The following is a 21379-nucleotide window of genomic DNA, read 5'->3' as shown; positions in this document are numbered from 1 at the left end:
CAAAATTTTCTTTTGGCAAATTATGTGCTATATCGATATTCATACATATACAAACAGCAGCTGTATCTCAGTGGTAACTGCACAGCAACTAGTCCACAACTTAAAGCATAACAGAAAAAATTGAAAAACACTCAATACATTTTTTTGTCACTGCAAGTTGAGCATCAGTTAAAAAAAAAAAAAAGAAAAAAAAATTAAAGGCAGTCCTATTAGAAAATCACATTCTTGGAATATCATTTATTACAGAAGAATGGCTTAACAATGACGGAAAATACATTTTTGTGATCAGTTAGGCAGTTAACAGTATTTTCCCACGGCAGTCTTTTACATCTATGAAAGACATGAAGATTGAAACAAAGGTGGGTGTGTGATCTCTCCAACATGCATTCAGTGTGTGTTCCAGCCATAACAGATTAAATCTTTTTGCTGAATAAATGACTTATAGGCACAGCGATTCAACTGACAACTGCTCCTCTCTTTACGTCACACAACTTGATATAAACGATGGGCTGATTGCCCATTTCAATCTCAAACACTGTTAAGAGAAAAAAATGATTATGAAACACACAACACTCAAGTTAACTTTCTTAACAGATGGATACCTGTATCCAGTTTTTGTCATTATAATAGTAGTGCTGCCATTGAAATTGTATGAAAAAGAAATTCAGAGTACCAGTTTTATGTAAAATTCTGTATTTTACTGATTCATCCACTTTCACCAGCAACATAGCACGCTACTGATAATTTGGCTTTTTGTACATACAATCAGCTGTCACAAACTTATAAGACACAAAACACTGTGTCGAAATCTTCCAGCTTCAGAAAGGAAAAACGTTACAGTTATTATTGACAATCAGCAAGTCTGAGGTATCGGTAACAGCACAATAGTTCTTGAATAAAATAACTTAGGAACTTAAACTAAAGTAACCTTAGCTTTCATAGTTAAAGGATCTGGTTACTTCCACTGAGAAGCAAGTCATAATTATCAAAGAAGCAGATAATTAATCACTCTCCAATATTCATGTCTGCGTATTTTGTTATCTACACGTCTTTGGTCCCAGAAGCATACTATATAAATGGCACATAGTGAAGTTTGCACTAACAATTCTTGTCAAATACATGGCTGATGATAACAGAGACAATATTTTGTAGGATACAGGAGATAACATGAAAAATACCAACCAACTGAACTGGAAACACCAGATCAAAATCTTCAATGACATGCATTTTTGTAACTTAACATTCAACAAATATTTTTAAAAATAGCAATTTCTATAAACTATTTACAGAATATAAAATAAGAGGCTATGTATTAATACAGAAAATCAGTCATTTTGTTTAAGTGAGGGTAGTTTATAACTAAACATTCAACAATTGTTTTTAAAAATAGCAATTTCTATAAACTATTTACAGAATATAAAATATGAAACTATGCATAAATACAGCAAATCAGTCATTTTGTTTAAGTGGAGAGCAGTTATCTTCGTACACATTTTCTTCAAACCAGTCTCTATTTTTCTCCAAGTATCTACAAAACGAGAAAACAATTTTAATTAAAACAGAGAAGAATGAATTTAACATAGAAATGTCAGCCATGTCACTACACTTTTTTCTTTGAACAGAAAAGTAGACGTCCACAAATGGGTCAAAAATAAGACATTATTGTTTTCTTACAAGGAATGTGAACTTCTATATTTGAGCAAAAGATGATAGTCTACATTCAATATTTTATCCATGATAATTTTGTACATTTGGGGTTAAAATGGATAAATATAAGTAATCTGTAGGCTGTGGGATGTATGTAACACGTGCTTTTGTCAATCCATCTCCTACATTATGGGCAGAAGGCTCTCTCTGCATACACCGTTCTGTGTATACTGAGATGGCACATAGTTACACAGTCTGTTACTGTCTTGTTGGCTTAATTTTAGTTTTTACTACCCACTAAATTCCACATAGTCACATGGCTACATAATATAATTAACAATGTATTGCTATTAGGTCAAAGAGGTATTCAGTTTTATTCAAAACCCACTGTTAAAGAATTAGTCACTAACATCTGAAGGGTACAGGGAAAAACAGATTCAAAGCTCACTTTTGGTGAAATTTGAGATTCTAGTACCAATGGATTCTGTTTGCTGCACTACAGTCCAACAGCTTCATACACAGAGAAAACCATTCACAGTCCATAAAAAGTCAGTATAGAAGATAAGTGCCCCAGAGAAAAATGAAGTCCTCTGTGAAATGGAGGGAGATGAGGGGGGAATCAGAGTCCATGTATATTTTAAATGAAAATAATCCCAGAGTTTATTGTTTTAAAAGCTGGTCAGCTACTATACTGTAGTTGAATGGCATCTAATTTTCTGACGTGCAGACAGGCAGTTTGCATTTCGGTAGAAAACCAAGCAATAAGAATGTTACAGCTATTCATCAGAAAAGAGCAAAGGAAAGACCCAAACATGGTATACTTCTAGATGTGAGTGAACATAGTGAATGCAGAAAACAGCATTTCATGAAAATTTCAAAACATGAACATGATATACTAGTCTGGGAGTTCAATTTACTTTAAAACAAGAATTTACAGAGTGCACACTTGCATGCTTATTTTCACTAATTTCAGTTTTGCCTGTGAGAAAAGAAGACCATGGAAACCACAAGAAAACAGCAATCTAGGAGACCTCTATTACTGCTATGAGGTATATGTACACAGGGACAGAAAATTTATTGAAATTCCAGTATGTTACAAGGCCGTTATGAGTTTGCATGGTATAACAAGCCAGAATATGTTAACAATCAATAATCTCTTTCTAATACTGCTCTTGCTCTTACTAACAGCTGAGGTACTCATTCTACTAGACCCATGAAAAAGACAGCCGAGGCTGTTGCTAATTTAATAAAGCATACAAGTTCCCTTCAAGGCTGTTCTTCTCACTATAGCCTTCACGGTACATCTAAGATTTATCTACCTGAAGAATTAAACCTTAAAATATTGCACCAGATGTATACAGAGACATTTCTAGAATTCCCCCGTTTCTTATGAATGTTATCGAAACATAATTCAGACGAAATTTAGTACTACTTTTGGGTACCCAATGTCAGATACTTGCTCTGCAAGCAATGAATCTAAAGAAAAAAGTTCTCTCTTCTTGCAGCAAAATTTAATTATAGCAGTAGAGCAGAAGAAGTAGATAAAGAAATTAAGCAGCTAGAAACTCTTAATTTATTATGTAAGAAGAGTGCTGAAGTCATCTGTCAGTGAAAACGTGGAGCCAAAATTAAAGTTGGGTGAAGTCATGAACATGGGGTATTAGGCATAGATACATGAAAAATCTTACAGCGCCTAATGTTAGCACTAATGATGTATACTACAAGCGACAGATGTTCTTTTACATGTTTACTGCATATGTTTTTACTTCAGGAGAAGGATACTTTCATACCTACAACAGGACCATAGCCAAAAAGGAGTTGATAATGTTGTTACACCTTTGCTTTTATCATTATTCAGTACTTCATTTGCGCTTTTTTGTGATTCTTGCCATGGGGACAATAATAATTATGTCTTTATTCAACATTCCATCCTGGATTTTCCATATGTCATTATTCAGCTATCCATGTGCAACAGATTTGAATCAATCAAAGTAACTTTTCCTATTACAGGGCAACTACATGGAATGTGACAAAGTTACGTATTTATTAAATCAAAAAGCCCACACTGAAACAATCAGCGATTGGAATGAGCACATCACAAGATGCCACAGAAACTATTCCCTTCAACGTCATCAAGTGTGGCCAAGAAAAGTTTTAATCGTGCTCTTCATTTCTCAGTAAAGAATACAGAAAGAAATATCCAATGACGTCCAATGAGTCCTGTGTTGTTGCCATGCACACAGTCAAAACAAGCCAAAACCTTCATATTTAAGTTTAATTCCACTCTCCAACCTGCAATACCTGAAGAAATTCTGTTTGAAAATGCACTTTTTTCCCCAAGATTACCCAGTCAACAATGACTAATTTGGTGCAAACACTGAAAAATTAATTTCAGTGATGTTTTATATGTATTAATTGTGTACATTTTTCTAAGACAAACAGTTACATATAATGCAACCCATTCTAGAAAGTAAACGGTGTACGATTGTTTTTGATGGTAAAGATGTGTACCTTCACTTTTCATTGTTAATAAACAAATCCCTATACCACATGACACTAAAGGTGTATGATTGTTTTTGATTGTAAAGATGTGTACCTTCACTTTAAGGGTCTATTAGAGAAACACCTTGAGAATTATTCTAAATAAGTTTTCTGTATGTCTAACACATTTAATATGTGTAGTTTTTTAACTTCAAATTAAATTACTGCAAAATATTAGAAACTGGACTTCAACTGTTTTTCCCTTATATCCTTCATTTGCTTTACAGTGGTTTTATTTGAGTAGAAGTATTACATTATTCTTCAGTGGTTCGATGAAGTGGACAATGGCAGCTCAGAACAAACAACAAAAGTCAGCTCCATAGGTAATGTTTAATGGAACTTTTTTTCTGCTGCTGATAAGAGGGTCAGTACATCATTGAAGGTGCCTTCTCTGAATAGATATTCTGAGTTCAGTTTAACATAAATTTAAATTGTCTGGCATGCTTGGATGCAATTCTTTTTCTTTGTGTTGTTCAACTTCAGCTCAATATCAGAAGTTAAGATGTTTTCTTCAATTCAGACATATATCCAACATATGAGAAAGAGTGCACATCCAACATCTGAAGACAGAATGATACTGGAATAGGAACTCTAGGGTAGAGAATGTTAAGAATGAAACCAACACACTAGCAAAGGATGTGTCTGCCTCCATTTCACAATGAAGAAAATGAATAAACAACAACAGCAACAACAACAAAAAAGAAAATACTGAGTGTGAAAAGGAAAAGAGATATAAAAATAAACAGAAGGGAGAGTAAACAAAGTGCAAGCCAAGCAATGGAAACAAATTGCACAAATGTAGATTTAAGCGCAAAGAGGTTTTTATGGACAGTGCCCCTTATGTTGCTAACTTCATCACAATGAGACAGCCTCAGATTTAGTATTAGGAGTGTGATGTATTCTCTGTTGTCTACTACTCATTACATTGTTTCCAATGGTGTCCCAAAGTGGGGTGAGGGGGAGGGACAGTGTGCAAGAGGAGGTTGCTGTGTTCTGTGCCATGACGTGAACAATGAACTCATTAGTCCTCAAGTGGTGCAGAGCAGCTACCTACTGTGTGTCAGTATCTCCAGAAATTTGGAGATAAAGCTCACAATTATCCAAATGACAGCGGAACTCTGACATATGCCTGCGATTGCTGGTCATGCTCTCAGCATCTTTTTTTCAGTGATCAGAAGACTACAAAAATTTCTTGTAGGCACTCTCTCAGGCTTTTGCATGTATCCATGGACTTTACAACTGTTGGCCACCAACTTTGTTCTGTCTTTCTGCCACAGATAATTCACCTATAGCAAAGGTACACAATGTATTGGGATGGACTCTGAAATTCCAGGTGAAAGCATAGTGCAGTCCAATGCTGACTCCAGGCTGCAAGGGCTGTCATTCTGTTTTACATACTTGCATGACATCTTCATTCTTTCAGCCATTGCAGTACAGTACCAGCAACATTTGATCAAAATTTTTAAATGCTTGTAACAGAACAGCTTGTGTGTTTTTGGTAAGCCACAGATTACTTTGTTGCTGTTGTTGTTGTTTTCATTGTCTTGAGTCCAAAGACTGGTTTGATGCAGCTCTCCATCCTATGCTACTCTATCCTGTGCAAGCTTCTTCATCTCTGAGCAACTACTGCAACATACATCCTTCTGAGTCTGCTTACTGTATTCATCTTTTGGTCTCCCTATCTGATTTTTCTCTCCTATACTTCCCTCCAATACTAAACTGGTGATCCCTTGATGCCCTAGAATGTATTCTACTAATTTGTCCCTTCTTCTAGTCAGGTTATACCACTACTTCATGTTCTCCCCAATTATATTCAGTATCTGCTCATTAGTTATGTGATCTACCCATCTAATATTCAGCATTATTCTATAGCAGCACATTTCAAAAGCTTCTATTCTCTCCTTGTGTTAACTGTTTACTGTCCTTGTTTCACTTCCATGTATGGCTGCACTCCACACAAATACTTTCAGAAAAGATTTCCTTACACTTAAATCTATACTCAATGTTAACCAAATTCTCTTCACAAAAGCTTTTCTTGCCATTGCCAGTCTAATTCCCTCAGCATCACCTGATTTAGCTCTACTACATTCTATTATCATCATTTTGCTTTTGTTGGTGTTCATCTTATATTTTCCTTTCTAAGACACTGTCCATTCCATTCAACTGTTTTTCCAAGTCTTTAGCTGTCTCTGACAGAATTACATCATCAGCAAACTTCAAAGTTTCTTGGACTTTAATCCTTACTCCATTTTTTGTTTCCTCTACTGCTTGCTTAATATACAGACTGAATTACATCAGATATAGACTATAACCCTGTCTTGATCTCTCTCAATCACTGCTTCCCTTTCATGCCCCTCAACTCTTGTAACTGCCATTTGCTTTCTGTAGAAATTGTATATAGCCTTTCACTCCCTGTCTTTTACCCCTGCAACCTTTATAATTTGAAAGAAATTTGTCCTGTCAACATTGTCAAAAGCTTTTTCTCAGTCAACAAATATTTTCTTCTGTCACTTAATTTTATCAGAAGGGGGATAGCCAATACCCGAGAAAGTAGAAGCCGTTATGAAAATCCCACAGCCAGAAACCAGCAAAGACTTATACTGTTTCTTGAGAGTGCTGACTTGCAAGAACTGTTGACTGGAGCACTTCTTGGGACCTACAATTAATAAGCGCAGTGCACGGAAAGGGTCTCACCGATTGGGCTCAACTGCGCGACCAGAAGCAGGTAGATATGACCCTTTCAAGTCCCTTGAATATCTTGCCTGAGTGGTCTATAATAAAGAGAAAACGCTCTCTAAGCATTTACATGTAGACATGAGAAAGTTTTAAGCAACAACTGTCTTGTCTGCGGCATGGCACAGAGATTAAGCCCACTGACTCTTGACTTGACAACTCTGGTTTGATCCCAGCTGCTACTGTGGTTTTCTTTTTTTTTCTTCACTATTTTATTTCATTCCTTGCAATGCCAATGTCCTCGGTTGTAATGTTCTCGATGTCACTTCTTCATAATAGCCTCGTGGATCCTGAAATCTTTCCAATGTTTCAGAGTTGGTGAATGGAATTTTGTCATTTCTAGTGCCACTTTGTTTTATTTCTTCCCACCAAATTAACAGAAAATTATGCAAAAGGATTGTCACGAATGGGCTTGCATGTGTGTGCCTTCAGTGTCAGTGCAGTATGGTATTCTGTCAGATGCATGAACCAGTTGGAGATTTTCCAGATACAATAGCATGCTTTGCACACATACAGATTGACATTGTAGGCCGCTCTCACCATAAAATGGTCAGCATTATTTATTAACTGCAATTCATTGATTCACTCTTTAGCCAGAAATTATGTCAGTCGAGAACATATTGATAGAAATGCTGGCCTTTGCCTTTGTGTCAAACAGGGTTTCATGATTTGGTTATCTGCTGCTGCACATCATCACAGACCACAGCTGGCCATTAGGGTCTGAGTTATTTACACAACTTAGTAAATTTTGTTGCACTCTCAATCATAGTGAGCAATGGCATGATCGAATATTCGCACCATTCTTGAAAGGCTGCACTGATGTGTCATTATACTAGCTGAACAACTGCCCTACCCATGATATTGCTTTGACTTTGCACCACAGACGACCTGGACTTTGAATCATTGCTCACAGAGCTTGTGTATTGCAAGGTACCCCACTCATACGGTTATCGTTGGTGGGGACTTCAACCTACCCTCGGTATGTTGGCAAAAATACTTGTTCAAAACCGGTGGTAGGCAGAAAACGTCTTCCGAGATTGTCCTAAATGCATTCTCCGAAAATTATTTCGAGCAGTTAGTCCACGAACCCACGCGAATTGTAAATGGTTGCGAAAACACACTTGACCTCTTGGCCACAAACAATCCAGAGCTGATAGAGAGCATCATGACTGATACAGGGATTAGTGATCACAAGGTCATTGTAGCTAGGCTCAATACCATTTCTTCCAAACCCATCAGAAACAAACGCAAAATAATTTTATTTAAAAAAGCGGATAAAGTGCCACTAGAAGCCTTCCTAAAAGACAATTTCCATTCCTTCCGAACTGACTATGCGAATGTAGACGAGATGTGGCTCAAATTCAAAGATATACACTCCTGGAAATGGAAAAAAGAACACATTGACACCGGTGTGTCAGACCCACCATACTTGCTCCGGACACTGCGAGAGGGCTGTACAAGCAATGATCACACGCACGGCACAGTGGACACACCAGGAACCGCGGTGTTGGCCGTCGAATGGCGCTAGCTGCGCAGCATTTGCGCACCGCCGCCGTCAGTGTCAGCCAGTTTGCCTTGGCATACGGAGCTCCATCGCAGTCTTTAACAATGGTAGCATGCCGCGACAGCGTGGACGTGAACCGTATGTGCAGTTGACGGACTTTGAGCGAGGGAGTATAGTGGGCATGCGGGAGGCCGGGTGGACGTACCGCCGAATTGCTCAACACGTGGGGCGTGAGGTCTCCACAGTACATCAATGTTGTCGCCAGTGGTCGGCGGAAGGTGCACGTGCCCGTCGACCTGGGACCGGACTGTAGCGACGCACGGATGCACGCCAAGACCGTAGGATCCTAGGCAGTGCCGTAGGGGACCGCACCGCCACTTCCCAGCAAATTAGGGACACTGTTGCTCCTGGGGTATCGGCGAGGACCATTCGCAACCGTCTCCATGAAGCTGGGCTACGGTCCCGCACACCGTTAGGCCGTATTCCGCTCACGCCCCAACATCGTGCAGCCCGCCTCCAGTGGTGTCGCGACAGGCGTGAATGGAGGGACGAATGGAGACGTGTCGACTTCAGCGATGAGAGTCGCTTCTGCCTTGGTGCCAATGATGGTCGTATGCGTGTTTGGCGCCGTGCAGGTGAGCGCCACAATCAGGACTGCATACGACCAAGGCACACAGGGCCAACACCCGGCATCATGGTGTGGGGAGCGAATCTCCTACACTGGCTGTACACCTCTGGTGATCGTCGAGGGGACACTGAATAGTGCACGGTACATCCAAACCGTCATCGAACCCATCGTTCTACCATTCCTAGACCGGCAAGGGAACTTGCTGTTCCAACAGGACAATGCACGTCCGCATGTATCCCGTGCCACCCAACGTGCTCTAGAAGGTGTAAGTCAACTACCCTGGCCAGCAAGATCTCCGGATCTGTCCCCCATTAAGCATGTTTGGAACTGGATGAAGTGTCGTCTCACGCGGTCTGCACGTCCAGCACGAATGCTGGTCCAACTGAGGCGCCAGGTGGAAATGGCATGGCAAGCCGTTCCACAGGACTACATCCAGCATCTCTACGATCGTCTCCATGGGAGAATAGCAGCCTGCATTGCTGCGAAAGGTGGATATACACTGTACTAGTGCCGACATTGTGCATGCTCTGTTGCCTGTGTCTATGTGCCTGTGGTTCTGTCAGTGTGATCATGTGATGTATCTGACCCCAGGAATGTGTCAATAAAGTTTCCCCTTCCTGGGACAATAAATTCACGGTGTTCTTATTTCAATTTCCAGGAGTGTAGTAGCAGCAGCAATTGAGAGATTCATACCTCATAAATTGGTAAGAGATGGAACGGATCCCCCGTGGTACACAAAAAAGGTCCGAACGCTGTTGCAGAGGCAACGGAAAAAGCATGCGAAGTTCAGAAGAACGCGAAATCCCGAAGATGGGCTAAAATTTACAGACGCGCGAAATTTGGCACGTACTTCGATGCGAGATGCCTTTAATAGGTTCCACAACGAAACATTGTCTCGAAATTTGGTAGAAAATCCGAAGAAATTCTGGTCGTATGTAAAATACACAAGCGGCAAGACGCAGTCAATACCTTCGCTGTGCAGTGCCGATGGTACTGTTATCGACGACTGTGCCGCTAAAGCGGAGTTATTGAACGCAGTTTTCCGAAATTCCTTCACCAGGGAAGACTAATGGAATATTCCAGAATTTGAAACACGAACATCTGCTAGCATGAGTTTCTTAGAAGTAGATACCTTAGGGGTTGCGAAGCAACTCAAATCGCTTAATACGGGCAAGTCTTCAGGTCCAGATTGTATACCGATTAGGTTCCTTTCAGATTACGCTGATACTATAGCTCCCTACTTAGCACTCATATACAACCGCTCGCTCACCGATAGATCTGTACCTACAGATTGGAAAATTGCGCAGGTCGCACCAGTGTTTAAGAAGGGTAGTAGGAGTAATCCATTTAACTACAGACCTATATCATTTACGTCGGTTTGCAGTAGGGTTTTGGAGCATATACTGTATTCAAACATTATGAACCACCTCGAAGGGAACGATCTATTGACACGTAATCAGCATGGCTTCAGAAAACATCGCTCTTGTGCAACGCAGCTAGCTCTTTATTCGCACGAAATAATGGCCGCTATCGACAGGGGATCTCAAGTTGATTCCGTATTTCTAGATTTCCGGAAAGCTTTTGACACCGTTCCTCACAAGCGACTTCTAATCAAGCTGCGGAGCTATGGGGTATCGTCTCAGTTGTGCGACTGGATTCGTGATTTCCTGTCAGGAAGGTCGCAGTTCGTAGTAATAGATGGCAAATCATCGAGTAAAACTGAAGTGATATCAGGTGTTCCCCAGGGAAGCGTCCTGAGACCTCTACTGTTCCTGATCTATATAAATGACCTGGGTGACAATCTGAGCAGTTCTCTTAGACTGTTCGCAAATGATGCTGTAATTTACCGTCTAGTAAGGTCATCCGAAGACCAGTATCAGCTGCAAAGCGATTTAGAAAAGATTGCTGTATGGTGTGTCAGGTGGCAGTTGACGCTAAATAACGAAAAGTGTGAGATGATCCACATGAGTTCCAAAAGAAATCCGTTGGAATTCGATTACTCGATAAATAGTACAATTCTCAAGGCTGTCAATTCAACTAAGTACCTGGGTGTTAAAATTACGAACAACTTCAGTTGGAAGGACCACATAGATAATATTGTCGGGAAGGCGAGACAAAGGTTGCGTTTCATTGGCAGGACACTTAGCAGATGCAACAAGTCCACTAAAGAGACAGCTTACACTACACTCGTTCGTCCTCTGTTAGAATATTGCTGCGCGGTGTGGGATCCTTACCAGGTGGGATTGACGGAGGACATCGAAAGGGTGCAAAAAAGGGCAGCTCGTTTTGTATTATCGCGTTATAGGGGAGAGAGTGTGGCAGATATGGTAAGCGAGTTGGGATGGAAGTCATTACAGCATAGACGTTTTTCGTCGCGGTGAGACCTTCTTACGAAATTTCAGTCACCAACTTTCTCTTCCGAATGCGAAAATATTTTGTTGAGCCCAACCTACATAGGTAGGAATGATCATCAAAATAAAATAAGAGAAATCAGAGCTGGAACAGAAAGGTTTAGGTGTTCGTTTTTCCCGCTTGCTGTTCGGGAGTGGAATAGTAGAGAGATAGTATGATTGTGGTTCGATGAACCCTCTGCCAAGCACTTAAATGTGAATTGCAGAGTAGTCATGTAGATGTAGATGTACTTCGACTGACTGGCAAGTTCATTGACTCTAGTTCCATACAATTACCTGACCACGACCAATCAGACTTCAGTCATCACCTGATGGAAAATATCGCATGCATTCACCCTCGTCAAGCATCAAGGCATGGAATGGCATCTACCTGCAAACTCACTTGCATGTCATGTTACAAACAGTGTAAAATCATTGCTATACTCAGCCCATATTCAGTAATCAAAAGAGGAGCACGAACTCTTGACACAGTGCAACCAGACTGTGGATACCAATTGCACTTGATGGGAGCTGCAATCTGGCATGGGAAAGGAGGTGGCATGGGGCAAGAAGGGAGAGGGATGAGAGGGCAGGGTCGGGGGAAGGAGTAGTGCTGCTTCTGGGCACAAGCAGGAGCTAGGTTTCTTTGTGTGTGTGTGTGTGTGTGTGTGTGTGTGTGTGTGTGTGTGTGTGTGTGTGTTTCCTACTTCAGAAGAAGGCATTTTGACTGAAAACATAAATGCACACCAATGGTGAGTTGCAATCTATTCTTTTCATAATATTGTTGTACTTTTGTGTGTTAAAGGTTTATTATTCCTGGTACATGAGTGTTCATATTTTGTGTTCTAGTTGTTAAAAGTTTATAATTCCTGGTACAGGAGTATTCATATTTTGTGTTCTAGTTTTGGTCAGGCAACTATAACACGAAAATGTGCTTACTTCATATGGTTAACACTTAGCCATGCCGATTATGAAGAACGGATGTTAGTAGCTTACAGAGCAAATTGCAAGAAACAATGAAGTTTTGTTACATGTCTTCCTTTACTGTTAGTATGATTAGTAACTTCAAAATTACATACTCCTTAAGTTACCATTAGGAAAATTACAAACTCCTTATGTTACCATTAGGAAATAAAACCAAACAGGATTATTTATTCAAACCAAATAGGAAATGAAAAGAAAAAGGAGCCAACAGTAAATGCGAGAAATGTTGGTTACATGATGGATAAAATAAAAACCTGCCTCAGTCTCAATCTTATAATAAATAGCATGACACTTGAACTGACCATGTTCATTTACATTATCTGATGTAGGCAGCAGCAGTTTAGTTTTGTGTTTGCTAGAAGAAACTTAATTTTTTCCTCACCCACTATATATATATATATATATATTAAAAACAAAGATTCCAAGACTTACCAAGCGGGAAAGCGCCGGCAGACAGGCACATGAACAAAACACACAAACACACACACAGAATTACTAGCTTTCGCAACCGATGGTTGCTTCTTCAGGAAGGAGAGGGAAAGACGAAAGGATGTGGGTTTTAAGGTAGAGGGTAAGGAGTCATTCCAATCCCGGGAGCGGAAAGACTTCCCTTAGGGGAAAAAAAGGACAGGTGTACACTCGCGCACACACACACACACACACACACACACACACACACACACACACACACACACACACACACACACACATCCATCCGCACATACACAGACACAAGCAGACATATTTAAAGGCAAAGAGTAAGGGCAGAGATGTCAGTCGAGGCGGAAGTACAGAGGCAAAGAAGTTGTTGAAAGACAGGTGAGGTATGAGTGGCGGCAACTTGAAATTAGCGGATGTTGAGGCCTGGCGGATATCGAGAAGAGAGGATATACTGAAGGGCGAGTTCCCATCTCCGGAGTTCGGATAGGTTGGTGTTGGTGGGAAGTATCCAGATAACTCGGACGGTGTAACACTGTGCCAAGATGTGCTGGCCGTGCATCAAGGCATGTTTAGCCACAGGGTGATCCTCATTACCAACAAACACTGTCTGCCTGTGTCCATTCATGCGAATGGACAGTTTGTTGCTGGTCATTCCCACATAGAAAGCATCACAGTGCAGGCAGGTCAGTTGGTAAATCACGTGGGTGCTTTCACATATGGCTCTCCCTTTGATCGTGTACACCTTCCAGGTTACAGGACTGGAGTAGGTGGTGGTGGGAGGGTGCATAGGACAGGTTTTACACCGGGGGCGGTTGCAAGGGTAGGAGCCAGAGGGTAGGGGAGGTGGTTTGGGGATTTCATAGGGATGAACCAAGAGGTTACGAAGGTTAGGTGGACGGCGGAAAGACACTCTTGGTGGAGTGGGGAGGATTTCATGAAGGATGGATCTCATTTCGGGGCAGGATTTTAGGAAATCGTATCCCTGCTGGAGAGCCACATTCAAGGTCTGATCCAGTCCCGGGAAGTATTCTGTTACAAGTGGGGCACTTTTGGGGTTCTTCTGTGAGAGGTTCTGGGTTTGAGGGGATGAGGAGGTGGCTCTGGTTATCTGCTTCTGTACCAGGTTGGGAGGGTAGTTGCGGGATGCGAAAGCTGTTTTCAGGTTGTTGGTGTAATGGTCGAGGGATTCAGGACTGGAGCAGATTCGTTTGCCACGAAGGCCTAGGCTGTAGGGAAGGGACCGTTTGATATGGAATGGGTGGCAGCTGTCATAATGGAGGTACTGTTGCTTGTTAGTGGGTTTGATGTGGACGGATGTGTGCAGCTGGCCATTGGACAGATGGAGGTCAACGTCTAGGAAAGTGGCATGGGATTTGGAGTAGGACCAGGTGAATCTGATGGAACCAAAGGAGTTGAGGTTGGAGAGGAAATTCTGGAGTTGTTCTTCACTGTGAGTCCAGATCATGAAGATGTCATCAATAAATCTGTACCAAACTTTGGGTTGGCAGGCTTGGGTAACCAAGAAGGCTTCCTCTAAGCGGTCCATAAATAGGTTGGCATACGAGGGGGCCATCCTGGTACCCATGGCTGTTTTAATATATTTTTCCCATGTGGAAGTTTCTTTCTGTTTTTATATATATATATATATATATATATATATATATATATATATATAAAACAAAGATGATATGACTTACCAAACGAAAGCGGTGGCAGGTTGATAGACACGCAAACAAACACACAAAATTCAAGCTTTCGCAACCAACGGTTTCTTCATCGGGAAAGAGGGAAGGAGAGGGAAAGACGAAAGTATGTGGGTTTAAAGGGAGAAGGTAAGGAGTCATTCCAATCCCGGGAGTGGAAAGACTTACCTTAGGGAGAAAAAGGACAGGTATACACTCACGCGCGCGCGCGCGCCCACACACACACACACACACACACACACACACACACACACACACACACACACACACACACATATCCATCCGCACATACACAGACACAAGCACACATTTGTAAAGGTGTAAAGGTATACAAGGTGTTTTATTTATGGTTAGACCACGAAGAGCATATAGAAAATTACCACCACCTTACATCACAATAGGGAAGACTGGTCAGTTTAAATTATTTCCAATTCACCTCTCTTTGAAGATGAGAGTGACACTGCAGACCAGTTCAACCTACTGAAACTGAGAAGTTGTGATTAATATTTATCCAACTATAAAAATCTATTTTTTACATGAATTTTATGTACTTGTGTTACAGACATGTTAACATTGACCCTCCTTGGGGCTGTGGTATGTCTCCCTACTGTTCCTGGGTCATGTTGGGTTTCAGGGACTTCTAATGATGATTACTATTATTTTTGCTAAGACGTAATGTTTGCTGGGGCAACACAAGCAGAAGGTGTGGTGATAGCTACTGCAAATGCACTGTTTCAAAGAATAGTTACTTCCAATACTTCACAGCTAACAATTTTCAGTTGCTTAGGTTTATTAATTTTGACTCTGAGGCACACACACAGCTGCAGATTGCCAATAAAAGAATATTGTTAAAACAATACTGAACATACATGTGCGAGTTTGACATATTACATACTTGTATTTCTTACTATAAATCATGTTTAATAAGCTCCAGAATATGATTTTGAAACATGTTGGGCAGCTGTTTTCACCTTGCCCCTCATGTTTACTATCCCATGAATATGATGGTTGTCCCTCTGCTGTACAGTACTTTGGCCTTGGGCATGACATGACTGCAGTGGAGCAGATCAAGTTACAAACAACCACTACATATGAACGTTTAAAATCTGTGATTTCATGAGATCATAGCTGTGCGCTGTCAGAATTGTGGCCCAAATTTTCACACGGTATCAAATGCTGAGGCTGGTGTTTTAATTATACGTTTTTTTCCCCTGAAAATATGAGGTAAAGTTAGTGGTTTTTTCTTGTGAAACATGATTCTACACTTCCTGCAACACTAGATGATATTTTCTACGAAAAGCTTTCAAGGGCTTATTACCCAATAGGGCATGAAGCAGTACTAGCTTTATAATGGAGGAAGCAGTGTCATCTGCAGTGCTGTATAAATTATTCAGCTCAAAATAAGGAGAAGCAACGAGAGCTGACACCCAGTTCATGTAACTGGATTATCACCTTCTAGGTGTCACCATTATCCATCATGATTGCATTGGTGTGCATTCACACCTGTCTATAGCCCACAGCCAGACTGCCTCCAAACTGCCGTCATCTGAAAAAATATTTATTCCACTTCTTTCACACAGAGCTTCACTACAAATGATTGCATTGCCTGTAAAAAGTCTGAGGTCACTATTAACACTGTACACAAGGTAATTAATATTCAACATAAATAGCAAAGGTCCCAACACACTTCCCTGGGGCACACCCGAATTTACTTCTATATCTGTCTATGAGTCTCCATCTACGATACTTGCTGCCAGAAATCCTCACACTGGCTCAGTTTTAGTTTCAGTGAAGACAGTATCTCATACATTTTGGTCAGGGAGATCAGTGTAACACAGTCAGGCAACAGAAAAATCTGTGGTAAAAATTAATAATTTTCTAAATTTTTTTGTTGTTTATTACATTCACTAACGAACTCTAAAATAAAATAAATTTATGGTAACTAGATAATATATCACCTTGAAATGGAAAACTAGATGTAACACATATGTTAGTAAAACATGCTACTGTTTCTAAATCACAAACACCAACTAGCTACATATTAGTCAATGCACAGGACAGTGGTAACTTAAAAAATTCTAAAAAATTTCCATTTATTTGCACCAATACACACCGAAATTCAGATTGATCTACCCTTTGGCAGTAAATATGAATCACCAACACACTGAACTTCCAAAAATTTTCAAATTTATACTTTTGGTCTGAAAATTCTACGACAGTATGACTTTGTTGTGGAACTCACAAATGTTCAAAACATCACAATGTCTCACAATACAAATGAGTACTGATGCAATCAATGAAAAATTATGCACAGAAGCAACACGAACAGTAAAATATGCAAATCTAGAATCTCACATCGGCATATGAATCTGACAAATGCAATTTCTGAAAATTCTGAATTCAGTTTCACATATAAACAAACATGCCAATTGCATTGATTTTTTAATTAGCTGATTCTGCGACAACTTTTACACTGGAATGCCGAGGATTAACACTAGTGTCAGTTTATCTCCAAGGTATATTTTTTATATTACAAGGGCCGTACTTAAAAGTCTTGAGTGACTTATTGTTAAAATTACAATTCCAACAACATAACAGAAACCACTGCAGGATTGGAAATGGCAGAATTTACAACACACATTGACATATTTTAATGTCACTACTGTCTATCACATAACCACAGATAGTACTTTCAAAATGGGCACTAGCAATGTTTCTTTTTGCTATTGAAATTCACCTCATACTTCAAAGGGCCTATGTACATGTCTGCACGGATGCCAGCAGTGTTAGGAGAAGGGTGAAACATTTCAAAGATGGAACACGAGTAACTGAGATGAGCCTAACACAGGTGGCCTTCTAACTGCCTCTGTGGAAACCAAGAAGGGAAGTATTGATGAGTTCATTAGAGAAAACAGCCATATCACAGTGCATTATGGTACAGAGCAGTGGAAGATATGATTCAAAACACGTCTTATCAAAAAGTTTATGCCCGTTGGATCTCAAGTTGATTGATTGGAGGGGTGAAGATCACAAACTTCAGAGGGAAACCATCACCCAAAGGCTCCCCATAGTCCCTACTAGGCAACCTCTGACAACCATCTTTTCAATTCTGTTATGAAACTGATGTGAGACCAATGCTATGTGATGGTGGAGGATTTTCAGCAAACAGTGCATCTTGGTACGAGGGTGAGTCACATGAAAACCTTAAATTTGTAATAACAAATCGAAATTTCGCACCGTTATCCGGCAAGTTGGTAAGCAAGCTACAAACAGCGTGCAGAATGGCCTGTAGTTGGCAGCATAGTGCAGATGTACACATACCGTCTCAGTATCAGTATAAAGATGGCCGTCCCACCTGCAACTTACACCAGGGAAGAACAGCATTCTATTATTCGGTTTTTGCATAGTGAAGATGTGAAACCTATTGAAATTCATCGACAAATGCAGGTTCAGTATGGTGATGCATGTTTGTCACAGTAGCAAGTCTACGAATGGAGTAGGAATTTCGCAAATGGTGTGACTTCAGTGGAAGATGCTCCTCGTCCAGGTCAGGCACAAAGAGGTGTGAATCCACAGAACATTGTAGCAGTTGAAGCCATAGTGAAGGAAAACTGCCGTAATGTTTACAGATTAGTCATGGGTCAGCACACCACATTGTGTATGATGTGCTCCAGTTTCACAAAGTGTCTGCAAGATGGGTGTCATGGCAGCTGACTCCTGAAATGAGAGAACAACGTGTTGATGCTTCTGAAGAACTTCTTTGGAGCTTTGAACGAGAAGGTGATAGCTTCCTTGCAAGAATCGTTACTGGGGATGAAACCTGGGTTCACTTCCACAAACCGAAATGAAGAGAGCGAGCAAGAAATGACGCCATTCCTCATCACCAAAACCAATGAAGTTGCGAACAGAAGCATCAGCAGGGAAGGTTATGCTGACTCTTTTGGGATGAAAAAGGCGTCATTTTGGAGCATTACATACCAAGAGGAACCACTGTCTCCAGTGCGTCATACACAGATCTCCTAAAAAATCATCTGCGGCTTGCAATCAAATCATAGCGACGTGGATTGCTGTCAGCAGGTGTCCTTTTGCAACATGACAATGCAAGGCCCCATACTGCCCATACAACAGTTGGAACAATCACATACGTGCATTTTGAGTGTCTTCCTCATCCACCATACTCACCAGACCTTGCCCCAAGTGATTTCCATATGTTTGGACCACTCAAACACGCAATGGGAGGAAAGAAGTTCCGTTCTGATAAAGAGGTATGCAATGCGGTGCATGAGTGGTTGCGTGCACTACCAAAAGAATTTTTTACTAAATGAATTTATGCACTTTCTAAGTGCTGGAGAACTTGCATTGAACATGGGGGAGATTATGTTCAAAAGTGATACAGCTTTGTACCACTTCTGCACAATAAATAATATTTAAAAAAATATTGAAGGTTTTCATTTGACTCACCCTCATATTTGGGAAGATGGAGAAAAGAGTTCTATTGTGAGGATGTTTTCAAACTCGCAGAATGAAAAAGTGTGCAAAGAATTGGAGACTATGTTGCAAACTGACAAAGCATGTAGATTAAGATGTAGTGCTTTGTCTAAAAAATAAAGACTGAAAATAACAAAAATTGCTGCTCACTTAGTATGGCCATCTTACTACTGGATTCTAATTACAGAAATTTTTCTCCTGCTTTTAAGTATACTCTGTCATTTACTTCAACAATATGACAATGTACTTGTATACTCTACTTAAACACTGCTTTCCCGAACACTTACTGGGAAAGAGTTCTTTCAAGGAAGTTTTTTATGTATAGAAAGTATACCTTTCAGAACCCTGTTATATACACATTGTCTATATGAGCATTTTAGGAAACCATCCAAAATTATATTCATTTTTGGTGTCAGTCACTGTTAACCACATAGCTGTGTCTATAATTTTTTTCTGAACTAATTTTCACTATGATTTTCTATTTTCCACACAAATATTTTGACAGGCCAGCTCAATCGGTCAATATCATTAAATGTAAAACTTCCGCCATTGTAATCGTATCACTATTTAATGTACATAATATCTAATCTTTCTAATTTACTTCATATCACATTATTATGTTCTTCTTTTTTATATTTAAATACAAGGTCCACAAGTCACATGAGAGTATAAGATTGGTGCAGGCTTCAAATTTATTTTTTATTAATATTTATTAACCCAACAAAGAAGACTACTTTCCAAATGGCAAATACAAAGAGTCAATGGATTCAGTCGTGTGTGTGTGTGTGTGTGTGTGTGTGTGTGTGTGTGTGTGTGTGTGTGTGTGTGTGTGTGTGTGAGACCAAAAACTTTATTTGTGACAGTCTTTTCGTTGTCCGTATCTGCAACTCAGCATCTCCACTATATGGTGAGTAGTAACTTTCCTTTTCATAGTATTGTTACATTCCATCCTAGACTTCCCATTGTTTGATTTTTGTTTGCAGTAATATTTTTTACGTGGTGTCAGATTAAGTATTTCTTAATAGTTTTTTTTAATTTAAGTAACAAACACACACAAAATGTTAGTGAGATTTAATTATCAGAGATGTTAAGAAGTATAAGCATACCTCAGAATCATCTGTAAATGCTGCAATACTATTTTATGTTTCTTTGCTGGAATATTTGTGTTCAGAAGATGACTTGGAAGTATCACTGGAAAATAGGAAACAATTACCATTTTAGAAATAATTTGAAATACTTTCTGTTTAGTAATAAAAAATGATAATTTCTAGCAATATTATTTACAAGAATTATTAAATAGTTACATGCATCTTACCTAACAATCTTGCTAAATGGACAGCACCATAGATAAGTGAAGGCATAACAGGCTTTTCAGTGTATAGTGAGTCTGGAACTAGCTGCCATTCTGACAGATGAGGTAACAGACACTTCAATGCAGAATGACTATTTCCCTGAGTCATTCCTTCTGCTGATGATACATTAGACATTAATCTCCGAGATGAATGTTTTGAGCTGACACTCGTGATACTGGGGGTAAAAAAGAACAATTTACAATAGTTAAAATTAATTATGTCATCCTACGTGGGTTATTTAAATTTATATGGCTTCCATACAAGCCTTAAATATGCAACCATCAATTCAAACTGAAGTCACTACTTTTTGTAGGTTAACCTATCACAGACCCCCCCCCCCCCTCCCCTTTTGGATTTTTCCATCGATTTATGATTTCATTTCATCAGATAATATGATGGAAAAAACCAGAAGAGACTGTAAATAAATATACAAGCAATAATAGTCATCAGAGCTTACAAAACCAAAAAAGAGACTTTTAATAACCTATACAGCATCGAACATTCAGTTCCTGTAACAGCTACCAGAGGTTTTCAGGGAAGAAGACCATTGATTATTTGACAGACACTGGCTGCAGTACACCTATACATCCCAAGATAACTTACAGTGTGCGACAAGGGGTACAAGCATTTCAGTGTCATACATCAATGGAATGGATACACCAACTGGAAGTGACATAGAATAAAGGCATATATAATATTTATAGTTCTCACAGAGCAATATTAACATTGCCATATGACCTCCAGTTTATAAAAGTTCACCATCCACATTTTAGCATTTACTTGATGGAATGTTGCGAGGACTCCAACACTGACAATGTATGGTCTGTCTAGATGTAATAATTTTTAGTCTGAATAATAACTGAGCGTTTGGTCATGTGTGACGACTAACTCTGAGAGGGAATGAGTAGGGTCTCAAGATCAACAATGCACAACAATTTGTTCAACTGATGTGGAGCATAGACCAGCTA

At 39.8% G+C, this 21379-nt stretch overlaps 1 protein-coding gene across 1 annotated transcript in view; it reads right to left on the bottom strand.

Moving 5' to 3' along the window:
• Positions 1-676: 676 nt before the first annotated feature.
• LOC126324271 (male-specific lethal 3 homolog) overlaps positions 677-21379 on the bottom strand; it is a 157494-nt gene continuing 136791 nt past the window's right edge. Inside the window, exons 9-11 of the mRNA XM_049994946.1 lie at positions 20375-20586; positions 20166-20250; positions 677-1528 (exon numbers count right to left, since the gene is read on the bottom strand). Of these exons, the coding sequence (XP_049850903.1) occupies positions 1450-1528; positions 20166-20250; positions 20375-20586 (376 nt within the window). The 3' untranslated portion in view covers positions 677-1449. The remainder of the gene's footprint in view (positions 1529-20165; positions 20251-20374; positions 20587-21379) is intronic.

Source organism: Schistocerca gregaria, chromosome 2, assembly GCF_023897955.1.
Source record: "Schistocerca gregaria isolate iqSchGreg1 chromosome 2, iqSchGreg1.2, whole genome shotgun sequence".
NCBI classification, from domain to species: Eukaryota; Metazoa; Arthropoda; class Insecta; order Orthoptera; family Acrididae; genus Schistocerca; species Schistocerca gregaria.
The sequence above is the reverse complement of the archived record's forward strand: the minus strand, read 5'-3'. Positions and strand labels throughout refer to the sequence as shown.